The 15,164-nt window shown below is 25.3% G+C and overlaps 1 protein-coding gene across 3 annotated transcripts in view; it reads right to left on the minus strand.

Moving 5' to 3' along the window:
• LOC135923487 (carnitine O-palmitoyltransferase 2, mitochondrial-like) overlaps positions 1-7,841 on the minus strand; it is a 42,759-nt gene extending 34,918 nt beyond the window's left edge. For all 3 annotated transcript variants that reach the window (XM_065458263.1, XM_065458262.1, XM_065458264.1), the window contains exons 1-2: positions 7,712-7,841; positions 7,216-7,454 (exon numbers count right to left, since the gene is read on the minus strand). In XM_065458263.1, the coding sequence (XP_065314335.1) occupies positions 7,216-7,454; positions 7,712-7,755 (283 nt within the window). In that variant the 5' untranslated portion in view covers positions 7,756-7,841. The remainder of the gene's footprint in view (positions 1-7,215; positions 7,455-7,711) is intronic.
• Positions 7,842-15,164: the final 7,323 nt, after the last annotated feature.

Consider the following 15,164-nt stretch of genomic DNA (forward strand, 5'->3'; position numbering starts at 1 on the left):
ACTTTCAGTCAATGAAATTAATAAACAAGATGCTCTCTGAAAAGTTTTCATAAATAGAAGAAGTTTGTGATCATATACAATGTTTAGGCAAGAGGAATGTTTCTTTATCAAAGAATATGCATCAGTAATACAATGATATTTTTATTTAAATAACTAAAATTTAAATATTAAGGTCATGGAACCCTTGTCAACATCATTAAATATCTTGAAATGGGAGGATGATATGGACCAATGATAACCCCAGTTCTAACCATTCTATTAGAAAAATTAAGGAAATTTATCTACTTGCTTGCAGTATTATCAACCCCTTGTAGAATGTGTTCTTGGAGGTGTTGATAAAAGGTAATAAATTTTTATGCAATTATTTTATAGATATTAGAGATCTGCAAAATTTATAAAAAAAAATATGTTTAAGAGGACAGGCCTACTAAGACTTTAATATCTGGTAAAATTTTAATGGGTCAGCACAGGCATAAAAAGTTTAATAGATTTTTTAGATTTTTAAGCTAATATTTTGATTACTATTCTTTGAAAATATATAACAATGTGCATATTTCTTTGTATATTAAGTCTAAATATAATAATAAATTTAATCAATATTTATGATATGACCTAAATATAAATACCATATAGATAATGGGCCAGACCTGACTGTAAAATTTGAAATTGCTGAGGTCTACATATATCTGATATATATGAATAACACTTATTTAATAATAAATTGAATCCATTCTTTATATAAATTTCCTTCACTGTATGAGGACAATAACATGCAATAATTTACCCAAAATTTAAGCTATCGTTTTTGATTTTATAATATATATTTTTTAAAATATTAATAGAATTATTTTAAGGATTTTTAATAAATCTAAAAAATGGCCTTATATTAATCTACCACAAAATCTGTTGGTAAAGAAAGGTCAATTGCTCATTTAGAAAATCTGCAAGAATAACCACATGCAGATACTTCAAATAAATGTATGAATGGAATAGATAACTTTTTGGGAAAAATTCTTCACAAAATGCACTTACCATTAATAATTTTTTTTATTTAAATGATGATTTAATTAATATTTATAATACTTATGAAAATTTTAAAAGAATATTTATTGAATTTTGCGCCGATAGCATTATCGGCGGCGGCGTTTCTTTTTTAAAACGATCGGCTGGCGGCGGCGAATCGATTTAGACGTCGCAACAAAAATCGGCCGAGGCGCGGCGGCGTCAAATATTTATCTAATAAATTTTTATTTAAATTAAAATTATAAATTTTGAAACACTTTTAAAATAAAATTTATGCTTTATTATGTTTTATAACTATAATTTAATGATTTTATTTGTTATAATTATCATGTATAAGTATTATTTTATTTAGATTTATAGGACATAATAATGATATTATAAATAACAGTGCGTTCAGATATGGATAATACACACTCGTTGGGCGTGCTCATAGCTGAAACGCACAGGACCTTTCTAGATAATATTGAAAGTTTAGGAAGATCCAATACTCTTATTTTCCAAAAAGTCATCTTTTATCTCTAAATTATAAGGCGAAAATAATGAATAACACTCTTTTTCGAGACTAATTATATAGTCTTGTTATTCCAGTTCATTGTTATGAATAGATGAATGTTTCGTAGCCAATGACTTAAGATAATCGAATTCTGAAACAACTTTCGTCGTTTAACATTCGGTAAATTCGTCGGTGTAACAGAGAGATAGCTTGTTGACATAAAAATTGCACCGGAGTAATATTTTTTTCCTTTAAATATTCATTTACTATTATAGATTGAAAACGAGGATCCAAAAATGCTCCTAACACTTAAGTAATAAATAAAACAAAGAGAAATAATAATAAAAAATAATTTATGTATTTTAAAATACTACCTGAAGATCGGTTATTGAAATCTATGATCAATTAGTAAGCATATTTTGTTTAAGGAATGCTTTGGGAGGAATATGATATTTTTTTACAATTAAATGATTTTAAATTTCATTACGAAATAATAAGGATAAACTTATAGTAACTCCTTTTTAAACGGATAAAAATTCTAGTTTTTTGAAGAAAGTTTTAAGAAAATTTAAAAGTTCTTGCACCAAGCCCCAATCGGAATTAAATAGTTTGAGATCCGGTTTCTCCATTCTATTTAATAGAATATTTATAAGATTTTTGTTAATTTTAAATTATTTAGATATTTCTTCTTTACATGATAAGTCATGTAAATGCTTTATTATGTTTGATATGTTGGTATTTTTTGAAAAAGATATGATTGGATAACTAATTAAAAAATTTGCAATTATTTTAAAAATAATCAAAAAATTTACTCTGAAAATGAAGAATTATTTTCATCCTCACCATTTTTATCAAGTGTTGCAAGCATATATTACAAAAGACTTTATTTGCAGCAACACTAGTTCTCTTATTATTTGTGTCAGTTTTTAATATTAAGGATCCAAAATGTTTCCATGCAAAAGAAAGTTTAGATTGCAATGCAATGATATATTACTGCATTTTGTAGGGTATTGCGATGCTGCATCCATTATAATAGTTTTAGTCTTGCTACGTTTATATAAGTTATAATGGCAATAAAACAAAAATCATTAATTGAAATTTCCTTTTATGATAAAAACTAAATATTATGTGATGAGTTGTAGATTACATTAAGAAAATATTGTTTTACCCCTTATATAATAACGTAAGGTCTTATCCAAATATTTAAGGTATCAAAAATTAAAAAAATAAAATATATAATGTTTCAATACCTTTGCTGTAAATTACTAGCCTAATCTTATTTTATCTAGCACGCTGGTCATACATCTGCCCAAAGTGGGCGAACATGTATTATATGGATTGTTACAAATCAAATGATTTTATCAGAGTTGTTAAAGTAGCGCGCTATTTTTTGGGAGTTATAGCTAATAGCGGCTACTTTTTTGTAATTATTTAATTTTTTAGCGCGCTACTTTTTTTTGAGAGTAGCTAAGTAGCGCGCTACTTAGCAACTAAAAAATATAATGAAGGTAAGTAAACATGAAAATTTAAAATCATAATTAATTATAATTTTTATGATTTATTATTTAATTTTAAAATTAAAATATATTTTCAATTTGTAATTTATATTTTCATTTGTATTATAAACCTAAATCACGTGTTAATAATTTAAAATGCCATCGCCTATAGTTATCCAAATCGTTGAAAGTGATTCAGACAATGATATTAATGAAATGGAACAGAGAAAATGTTCTTTATATAGTACAAATTTCCCATTCCCTAGATTTTAAAAATTTTTTTAAATAAATATAAAAACCAAAACTGGCTTCAAATCTATTTGTTTAAAATGTAAAAAAAAATATTTACTCAAATCAATCCAGTAGCTATAACCTCAAGAAACACCTAAAGGTAAATTGTAATTTTTACATTCTAATAGTATATTTTTACTATAATTATTTCTTATTGATTAATTGCCATCAATTTATATACAGTACAGGGAATTCAATGTATTCATTTGATAAAATATTTTTGCTTAGTTACATCTTAATTCCTGAGGTTCAAAATTTAGAATACTTGCCAAATGATTTTTCCACTCCATTTTCGATAAATATTACTACACATTTCTTAAAACTGGATGAATAATTTGTCCTATTTAATATGAATATATAATATTTGGTGAGGATAATGCTGAAGATGAGATACAGAATGATAGTCAACATGTATTGAAGAGGAGGAAATAAGTGATGATGCCATTGATATTAATAGTCTCACCCCAAACAAAGATGGCTGAATTACAACCATGAAGACTTCCACTAATAATTTTTTTTAAATAAAAGAATAATAGAAAATCTACTCGACGCCTTCTTTACATCAAAAAAATACTCAAATGAGTTTTTTGATAATCTATCTTATTTTAAAAATATGTATATAAGATTAAATACTCCCTTGCCCTCAAGTGTTAGTGTAGAGAGATTATTTAGTAAGGCAAAACTTATACTTTCTGATCGTCGCTCTAGACTTGAAGATGATAATATTGAAATGATTTTATTATTAAAATGCAACAAATTACCATAAATATTTATTTTTACTACATAAATTTTTTATAATCAAAACTAACTATATTTTAATATTTATAAAAGTTGATTTTTATATATTTACTATACAATATCATTATAAGTAAAAAATAAAATAAACTTGTTTACAAATTTTTTTTATGAAAAGTAGCTTAAAATTACTTTTAAAGAATAGTAGCTAATAGCGGGCTACTTTTTTTGACAAATAGCGATAGCGCACTATTTTTTAACAAATAGCGATAGCGGTAGCGCGTTACTTTTAAAAGTAGCGTTTAGCAACTCTGGATTTTATAACAAATAATATTTTATTTATTAATTTTAAAAAATAAAATCGCATTTTTTAATAATTCAAGCAATATTTTATATTATTTTTCCTCTAATTATAATAAATATATAAAATAAATATTATTTTTAATAATAAAAAATATGTATCACGCCACCGCGCCACCGAATTTTTACATCGGCCGCGGCATGTTAAGCGCCGACACCTTTATGGCTGCGACGTCGGCGTGGTCAAAATTCAACGGCGGCGGCACACATGTCTAAATATAACAAAACTTTGTAATCAAGCGCTCCTGTGGAGAGCTTGTTTAGTAAAGCTAAACATGTGCTAATGATAATAACTTAGAAAAATTATTATTATTAAAGGCTAATTTTAATTATAAATAAATATATTCTAATTGTTATATTATATTATTCAATTACAATAAATTTACACCATATTTAATTTATTTTTATATTAGTTAATTTTGCATTAATCAAAAATTTCTTCAGAAATTTAAATAAGGATCGTGATCCTTTTTTTTAAAAAAAGTTGCTCCTGGATTTCGATCCTTTTTTTGAATAGATCGTGAAAAGGATTCGATCTTTCAAACCTGACAAACACATTTGATTTATAAAATGGTTGGTAGAAATAGATAGCCATAGAGAAGAGATATAAGAGCAGTTGTTAAAGTAGCAGCGCGCTAACTTTTTTGGTAGCTATAGCTAATAGCGGCTACTTTGTTTATAATTATTTAATTTTTTAGCGCGCTACTTTTTTTGAAAGTAGCTAAGAAGCCGCTATTTCGCTACTTTTAAAAAATATAATTAAGGTAAGTATAAACATGAAAATTTAAATATAATATAATATCAAAATTAATTATAATTTTTATGATTTATTATTTAATTTTTAAATTGAAATATAATTTATATTTTCATTTGTATTATAAACCTAAATCATGAGTTAATAATTTAAAATGTCATCGCCTATGGATATCCAAATCGTTGAAAGTGATTCAGACAATGATATTAATGAAATGGAAGATACCAGGGAATAAAATGTTCTTAATAGCTATAATACAAATTTCCCATTCCCTAGATTTGAAAATTTTTTAAAATAAATATATAACCAAAACTGAGTTCAAATTTATTTGTTTAAAATGTAAAAAAAAATATTTCCTCAAATCAATCCAGTAGCTATAACCTCGAGAAACACTTAAAGGTAAATTGTCATTTTTACATTCTAATAATATTTATTTTATAAGACTGTTCATGAGTTGTAAGGAAATGGAGAAACATCTAAATAATTTTGGTATAGGCGACTCTACATCCAAAAAGACTAATTCAATTCAAACCAAATTGATAATGCAAATGACAATATTTCTCAGAAAATTGACTGATAAAGTTATTGTTGATTTTATAATTTATACAGTTCAGCAATGTCCTTAGTTGAATCCATCATTTACCTGATGCCGCCAGACACTAATGAATAAAATAGCAGATAACTTTAAATGATGAAAGATGCTCTAATAGTAGAGTTATCGGAGATTTCATATATATGTACCACGGGAGATAGTTGCACATAACAGAAGGTAAAAACTTATTTTTATTTATAAATTGATCTGATTAAATATTTTTGAGCTTATTTGGGAATCACAGGCCATTGCTAGACCCTAGAACTTTAAAAAGAAGATCTGTGGCATTAGCCAATGATAATAGGATGCCAGACATACGATGTACTTTCAAATAAAATTATTGATAATCTATCTTATATTAAAAATATATATATAAGATTAAATACGCCCTTATTCTCAAGTGCAAGTGTCGAGAGATTATTTAGTAAGGCAAAACTTATACTTTCTGATCATCGCTCAAGACTTGGGGATGATAATATTTAAATGATTTTATTATCAAAATGCAACAAATTACCATAAATATTTATTTTATTACATAAATTTTTTTATAATCAAAACTAACTATATTTTAATATTTATAAATGTTGATTTTTATATATTTACTATACAATAACGTTATAAGCAAAAAATAAGAAATTTGTTTGTAAATAGCTTAAAAAGTAGCTAAATATATCTAATAGCAAGCTACTTTTTTTGACAAATAGTGATAGCAGTAGCACGCTACTTTTTTTTAACAAATAGCGATAGCGGTAGTGCACTACTTTTAAATGTAGCGTTTAACAACTCTGGACAGGCCTGATTTTTCATAAAATTTTTATGAGCTAAACATATTTAAAACAGGTCAGTCCAGGCTGGGCAAATCATAAAAAAAATATAATGTGTCGGGCTAAAAAACTTGTGCAAAAAACTTTAATGAACCAAAGTTGGCCAAGCTTTACATACCTCTAGCACAGACAACATGTCTGACACCTACAATAATGATAATATTACTCTAATTCAAAAAATGCTTAACATCAGATCAATCATACTTTTTTTTAATTTTTTTAGTTTTAAGCAAATATATGAGGATCATTATGTTATTTAATCTTCCTTAGGTGTGTAAACTTGATTAGCCATATTATTATAAAATCATTTATAAAATAAAAAAAATTATATGATACAATCATAAATATGTAAAAATTATAAAAAATATTTGATCAAATTAGTTTTTAAAAAAATATCAGCCCAAGCCAATATTTTTGAAAACATATAATATTGGTGCTAATCCAAACCAATATTTAATAAAACATTAAATATTCATTTTAATATTTTTTTATTTGAAGATAGTTAAATTTGGTTGAACAACAAAAATATTTAAATTTGATTTATAATTAAAAAAATTTTAATTGCTAATATTGAAAAGGCAGTTTATTAAATTTAATGTAAATAAAAGGATCAAGCTTGTTTTTAAAAGAATTTCTTTTTAACATACTTGGTCCATCATTATTTAAAAAATCTGTAACACATTTTTCAGTGAAATTATATTCCTTTATGTTAGGTAACAATGCTTTTTGTGAATTAAGATATCTGAAGCATGTGTCTTCCAATTTTGGGATAGGAAGTCTAGGCAGACTCGCTTGAAAATGATTGGTTGGAATAACACTATCAGCCAAATATTCATAATGAAGTTGATTAGCATCTTTTACAAATGTTTTAACTATGCATCCTTTGCTGAAATTAAAAATAAAAGTAGTTTAATTATAATATCAAATATAATTTCAATAAATGAAAATTAATCCTACAATTAATGGATCTCACATCTAAGATATTTTAAAGTTATAGATTATTAGTTTCATTTTTTATATTAATCCCAGTTAGAATGTTTATAATCATATATAGTTTAATAATTAAGGAAATATTAGAATATTTCATTACATTAAAAATTATATTTAACATAGATTAAAATATAAATATTTGTAAATACTCACGGACTCATTTTTGTACGAAATGAAAAAATCGATTTCGATATCATATTTAGGAATATACTACAGTTTTCTAAAATAAGAAAAATTTTATGTCAATATTTATCCGACACGCCATATTTTACATAACATTAACAGAAATAAGATAGTTGACAAATTAGAATGTCAATTATTATATTCTATAATTTATATAAAGTTGAATTTTGAAAATATTTAATAATAATATTCCAAAAATGATGAAGGATATTATAAGCTATCTATTATTTTATCATATTTTAAATAAAAACCCTAAGGTCTTCTTTTCATTCATCTAAAAAAGGTTAGATCTACCATTGTTGAGATACCATGCATAATAAAATTTATTATGTATGTATTAAAGATATCTGTAAATTATAGAAATATTTAACATTTCAACTAAATTATATTTAATTTTAAAGATACATTACATGAAGAGCATGAAAATAACTAACATAATTTTGATTTTTGCAACAAATTAAAATTGGCTGCTATAGAATATTCTGAAAAAAGTAATCAATGTATAATCAAATCTTAGCCTGAAATTGTAATAATATCAATTAACCTCAAAGGCAATTAATAATATGAAAAATTATATTCAAATACATTGTTAATTATATATGATGATTAATTGGTATATTTAGATTGATTTGTACAAAATATATTAAGATGGTTAATAATATAATAAATTGTTCAATAATAGTGAAATATGTCTAAAGTTTTCTAAAGTAAGTAATTGTTTATTTTATTATTAAATTAATAATTTAATTTCATATAATATATTTTAAAATTTTACATTTTTTTATCAAACTAAAAAATCAGGTTTATATAACAATTTTTATATTAATATATCAAAATTTATATAAAAAAATCAATCTACACAATTTATATCAACATAAAAAAAACAATTTAAAGGTTAGTATTAATCGGTCATATCAACAATGTCATTGACGCAGTTTCAAATGGAGAAACTTAATATAAAGCAGTGCGAGATGCAGCGTCTACATAACAGAATTTTCACTGGATGCAAACCCCTTTCAAAAACCTTTGTCTACCCCCCTAAAAAAATTTGCCGCCTACCAAATATCAATATTTTGTAAATATAAAGGATTTATTTTGTAAATATAAAGGATTTATTTTGTGAATATAAAGGATTTATTTTGTAAATATAAAGGATTAATTTTTATAAATACAAAGGATTTATTTTATAAATACAAAGAGATTTATTTTGTATATACAAAGGATTTATTTTGAAAATACAAAGAATTTATTTTGTAAATATAAAGGATTTATTTTTTAGATAAATTCAATTAAAACCTCGATTATTTACAATGAATTCATTATTATAGCATTATGATCTTGATAAAATATCTAAACCTTTTAAATTACAATGAAAAGGATAGCAGAATTTGGAAAACAATGTATATGATTGTTTGCAATATATAGATTTGGTCGATGAATTGTATTATAATAGTTCTATAATAAAAATATTAATTTCTACAGTAATAAATTTGTCCTATTTTATCTCAAATTTAATAGATAACCCCAAAAAATTTTTATCCTACCCTCTACCCTCCTCAAAAAAATAGGATGCAAACTGTTCCTACCCCTCCCGCTCATGTAGAGGCTGGCGAGATGGAAGTTTATTTATCAAAGATGGAATTTATTTTTAAAATCACCAAAATAGAAGTAAAAAAACCATTTTTATTAGCAAATATTAGACTATAGGTTTATTCAAAATTATTTACTTTGTGTTTGCCAAAGATATTTAATGAAATATCATGATGTTATAATTAAACTTTTAAAAAAAATATTAAGAAAATGAATTTTATGCTAGAGAGATATTATTTTTTTTTAAACGGAACAAGAAAAAGGAGAAACGATTACAGAATATATAAATTAAAGATAAAAGCAAATATATGTCATTGGTTTAAAAAGATGTATAATACAGTATTGCGGGATAAATTAGTGTCGGGAATTACTAATGAAAAAAAATTAATAAAATTAATCAACACGCCAGACTTAACATGGCAAAGGGCTGTACAAATCGCTACCTCAATGGAGACAACGGAAATGATATCGTATGAAAAATTATCTGCAGGAAAGGAGTTAAATAAAACGGCAAAAACAGTAACAAGGGAGCAGTATGGCAAATATAAACCAGTATCAGAAATTATTTGTTATTGTTGTGGATTAGAAAACCATATAATATCAAAGTTCCCAAATTTAAATGCAATTTGTAATAAATGTGGGATAAAAAGACATATACAGAAGGTATGCAGAAGGAATCGTGGTAAGGAGGAATATATTCGAACGATAGATGTCACAGTAAAGGAGCAAGAAAGTTTTGAGGACTGGGATTCTCCAGAGGAATCTCGAAAAAAATTTGAGGTGAAATTATTGATGGATAAAATATTTATTAATTTTTTAATTGATACAAGATGGGCAGTCACCAATTTTAATATAGAAGACGTTTAACGTTTAAAATACTAGTAATAAAAACGGATACGGCGGCGTTTCTTTTTTTTAAAACAATCGGCTGGCGGGGGCGAATCGATTTAGACGTCCCCACAAAAATCGATGGAGGCGCGGCGGCGTCAAATATCTTTCTAACTTAAATTTTTTTTAAATTAAAATTATAAATTTCGAAACACTTTTAAAATAAAATTTATGCTATATTATGTTTTATAACTATAATTTAATGATTTTATTTGTAATAATTATCATGTATAAATATTATTTTATTTAATAGGATATAATAATGATATTTTAGAGTACAGAGTACGTTTAGATATGGATAATAAACATAACTTCATCATTACCTATTTATGGTAATCTTGAGAAACAATTAGGAACAACATTGTATTTTCCGGTTTTATACTTTATGTTGAAATCATAACTTCCTAAAGTTATATTCCATTTTTTGAAGTCTTAAGGACATAGTACTGTTGTCCTTAAGTCCTTTGGTAAATATATGGACTAGGTGTTTATGGCCAGTGATTATTGTAAATAGAGTCCTAATTAAGTATACCTGGGACCTCTTTATAGCAAACATAATAGAGAGAGTCTCACGCCCAATATTGGTGTAATACATTTCGGATTTTAATAAGGTTCTTGACGCAAAAGCTATTGGTTTTCTTTGCCGTCTTTTTTTAGTATGAAATAATACAGCTGCCAAACAACATTTAGATGCATCAGTTGCAATTCAGGATTAAAATATGTCAAACCTAAAGAAAGACTAATCAACACTTTAGATGGTTAAAACTTCTAGAGTATTATAAATTCCATGCCCACTTTTCTTTATTGTTTTGTATAAAGGATCATCAATTTCCGCAAAGTTGTTTAAAAATTTTCTATAGTAGCCAGCTATTTCGAGAAATGTTGGTGGATCAGCAGCCAATTTTGGTTCTAGCATGTTTATTATTGCTTCAATTTTGTCATGAATATCATAAATCCCCTTGGCGTCTTCATGACCCAGAAAACGAATTTCAGTTTTGAAAAATAAGCTTTTGGCAAAATTAGATACTAAACGATGTGATATTATTCTTTCAAAGACTTTTTATACTGTTTAAATGTGCTTCATATTCAGTTATAAGTAACTCATCAATATAAAATATGACGACTTTCATTCACGAAACATTATATCCATAATTTGTTGAAAGATTGCAGATGATATCTTTAGCCCAAAAGGAAGTCTGGTAAATTGGTAGTATCTGTGTGTGGATGTTGTAAAAATATTTTTACAACTTTTATTAATGGGAATCTGTAGAAAAGCATTTTTGAAATTGATCTTACTAAATTTATTCGGTCTGTTAGTCATTTTGAATTCACAGATTTTAATCAGTTTTTTTTATTTCTTCTTCATAATTAGTGTCAATGTTTGCTATGAACTTGTTCAAGATATTTTTGAAAGCTTTAATCCATGAACGTCCTAATAATGGATTTTTTCTTGATTTAACAATAACTACTTGTAATTTTTTAGTGATACCTTCATAACTTACTTTGATTTAAGTTGCCCCAATAATCTTGATTACGTTTCCATACTAGGCTGGCAGCTTGGACTTTTTTTTTATTTCTGTTGTGCCAATTTTCTTAGCGATATCATGAAGTATCATAGTAAATGATCTAATATCGAATTGCATTGTGGTAGCTACATTATTTAATTTCAGAGTAGTCATAAAAGTACTATCATTATCATTATGCGTGTTCTCAGTTAAGTTTTTGACATTAAGATCATTAACATAATTGTCTTTGGCAGTGCCAACTTTGTCTTCAACGATTTCTTTAATATTCATATTGCAATTATTATTGTTAAATCGATTTTGGTCATCGTATTGTATTTGTTTTCCCTCGTTATTATCAAGCCATGTGTTGTTTCTATAGTTATTAGAATTATTATCATACTGCCTATAATTGTTTTCTAAAATTGTTATTGTTGTTATAATTTCTAAAATTATTATTGTTGTTATAATTTCTATGTTATTGTTGTTATAATTTATAAAATTATTATTGTAATTTCTATTCCTATCATTATAATTATTATATCTATTGTCATCATTTTGTCTAAATTGTTTCTCAAAAATTGAATAGGTCTGTAATAATTATTATTCTCATTCTTACAATTATATATAGGAAAAGTGTTGTTAAAAGTATATTGGTTACTTGAAAACCTATATGAATTCCAGAGTTGTTAAAAGATCGAATCAAAAGATCGACGATCCTGGATTCGATCGCAAATTTGTCAATTTTACGAAATTTATGATTCTGACTTAAATTGAGGATCGAGATCATTTTGTTTAAAATTCGATCCCGATCTTTTTAAAAATTAATTTTTTACTTAAAAAGCAATAAATAAAATATAAATTTTGAAAATTAAATTAAAATATTATTTTTTAAACAAATATCTATCTTCATATTTTATCAACTTCCATTCCACCATTTATTTTATAGATATATTTATTCATTTCCTAAATTTTACGAGATTTAGAGCTCTTACAAGTTATTTAATATAAATTTATAATAATATATTAATACTATTGATGTAACAGCAGATATAAGTGAGAATGAGAATCTTTTACCATTTTTGAAATTACGTAAGTATTTTACTTTATGTGAAATGGATGAAAGCAACTCTTATAATATGATCAGCACCAAATGCCATCTCTGTAAGAAGATAATATCATCTTCCAAAATATAATCCTTTCTTTTAAATTTTTTTTTATTAGATAATCTTAATGTCAACATGTTTAAATTTAATTTATTACATTCCTGAGTTGAGCAGGTCCTTCAGAAATAGAATCTAAATACAGATTCTTTATAAAAAAAATGAATTATTAGATACAGTATAATTAATAAATTATTTATGAAGAGTTAATCTTGGTTTTGTTATTTATATATAATAATTAGGCATTTATTTTTTAATATTACTATTATATTAGTTTAATTTTCAAAAGAAGAATATTTATAATAAATGGAAGGTATTTTGACTTTCTTTAATATAATTAAAACATCCAGATGTATGTTATTTGTATTGAACTTAGCAATGTTTTATCAAAAGATAAATAAATATCTATTCTATTATTTCTTTATTATAATATGTTAAATCTAATCAATTAGTATTATAGTTTCAGTTTGAGCTTGATTATATAATCCTCTTGACAACATTTTTAGGGCTTTTTTAAATAATATATTTTGAATTGAAAGTATTTTTTGTAACATTTGACTCAATCCAAAGTTCTTAAATGCCAAAAAGGCTAATTATATTCATATATAGGAAAATATTTTATCAAAATCTTTAGCCCATATCATCTTGGGCAACTTTTAATAATGATAGACAAAGACAATATGGAAAACTTAAAATTTAAAATAACCTATATGAACTTTTTTTAACCATATATAAATTAAACAATATACTTTAATATGTTTAACAAAATTTGTGTTGAATCCTTTATCATTTTTTTGTTTATATAGGTTTTACATTCAGCCTGTACATTGTTTTTTTTAACTTTAAATTTCCACATAAAATTTTAAAAATGAAATTTGATTCAGGAGAAGTTATTTTCATCCAACTTTGATACATACTATTTTTTTCTTTTATAAAGAAAAAGCACAGTGAATTTAAAAATGAGATTGCCAAACACCTCAACGAATTCTCTACACAAAAAAATATATCACTGGCAAAACCAAAGTGGTTCTGGTTGCAAATCCAGACAATCTAAATTAAATTTTAACAATCTAAACATTCCAGCTGTATCGCATAAAACAGCAGACAAGGTTATCATGGATTTTATTATTGACACCTTCCAACCACTGTCTCTGGTTGATGATCCTTCATTTGAAAAAATGATTAAAACTTTTTCTCCTGCGACAAAAATTATTTGTCGCCAAACACTGGGCAACAGGATATCTACTTCCTTCTCTTATATGACGACAAATCTTATAAGAGATTTGTCTGAAGTCTTATATATGCATCACTGCTGATTGTTGGAGTGGTCATCGAAGGATATCATATTTATATGAATTTTATAATGTTTATTTTATTAGGGCTTTTATTGGACTTACTGCACATTGGCTGGATCCGTTAACCCTCAAGAGAAGGTCAGCCGCTTTGGCACTGAGGAGGATAATTGGGAGGCAAACATATGATGTTTTGGCCAACGAAATCATGGGTATCCACAAGTTCTATAAAATTCATAATAAGGGGGTGAAGATGGTGACTGACAATGGAACCAACTTTGTCAAGGCATTTAAGTAATATTTATATTTAGCAAAAAATATTAAAATAAATTTTTTTTTCTAGAGTTTTTAAAGAAAATAAAGAAGATAGTAGTGAGGATATGGAATTGATAAATTTGGATGACATATTATCCGTTGATGACCTAATAATTCCTAATATCAGCCTACCAAAACATCAACGTTGTTGTTGCCATAATCTTAACCTTATTGCAACAACAGATGCGGAGATGGCAGATGGTGATCTCAATTTTAAACGAATATCTAGATCCACTTTTGCAAAATGTTTTGCTTTAGTTAATTGTTGCAGTTTTACTTTACAAAAAAATGCATTATGCAAATCGTAAACAAAAATAAAGTTTTATTAAAATATCCCCGTCTATGTAAATGAGAAAAAAACGCGTGAGATTTGTAGATTTTTTCATACTTTAACAGTTTTAACAAGTGGGATGTAGAACTTGTTATTCTTCGCTAGGGAGACTATGTAAATGTTGATTAAAGAAAAAGGATATATAATGGAGAAATTATGATGCGAAAAGGGGATTATTATTTTAACTAAAATTTACTTTTAATTTTTTAATTTTATTTTATTTTTTTTATGATGTTTACTATTATAATTTTGAATAAAGAATTAAAGTTGATTTTATGATTTCGTGATTCCTAATTATTATTAATTTCCTTTTTATATATATATTTGTTTTCTATTTTTATA

The sequence above is a fragment of the Gordionus sp. m RMFG-2023 genome, chromosome 2, assembly GCF_954871325.1.
Source record: "Gordionus sp. m RMFG-2023 chromosome 2, tfGorSpeb1-WG-v2, whole genome shotgun sequence".
NCBI lineage: Eukaryota > Metazoa > Nematomorpha > Gordioida > Chordodea > Parachordodidae > Gordionus > Gordionus sp. m RMFG-2023.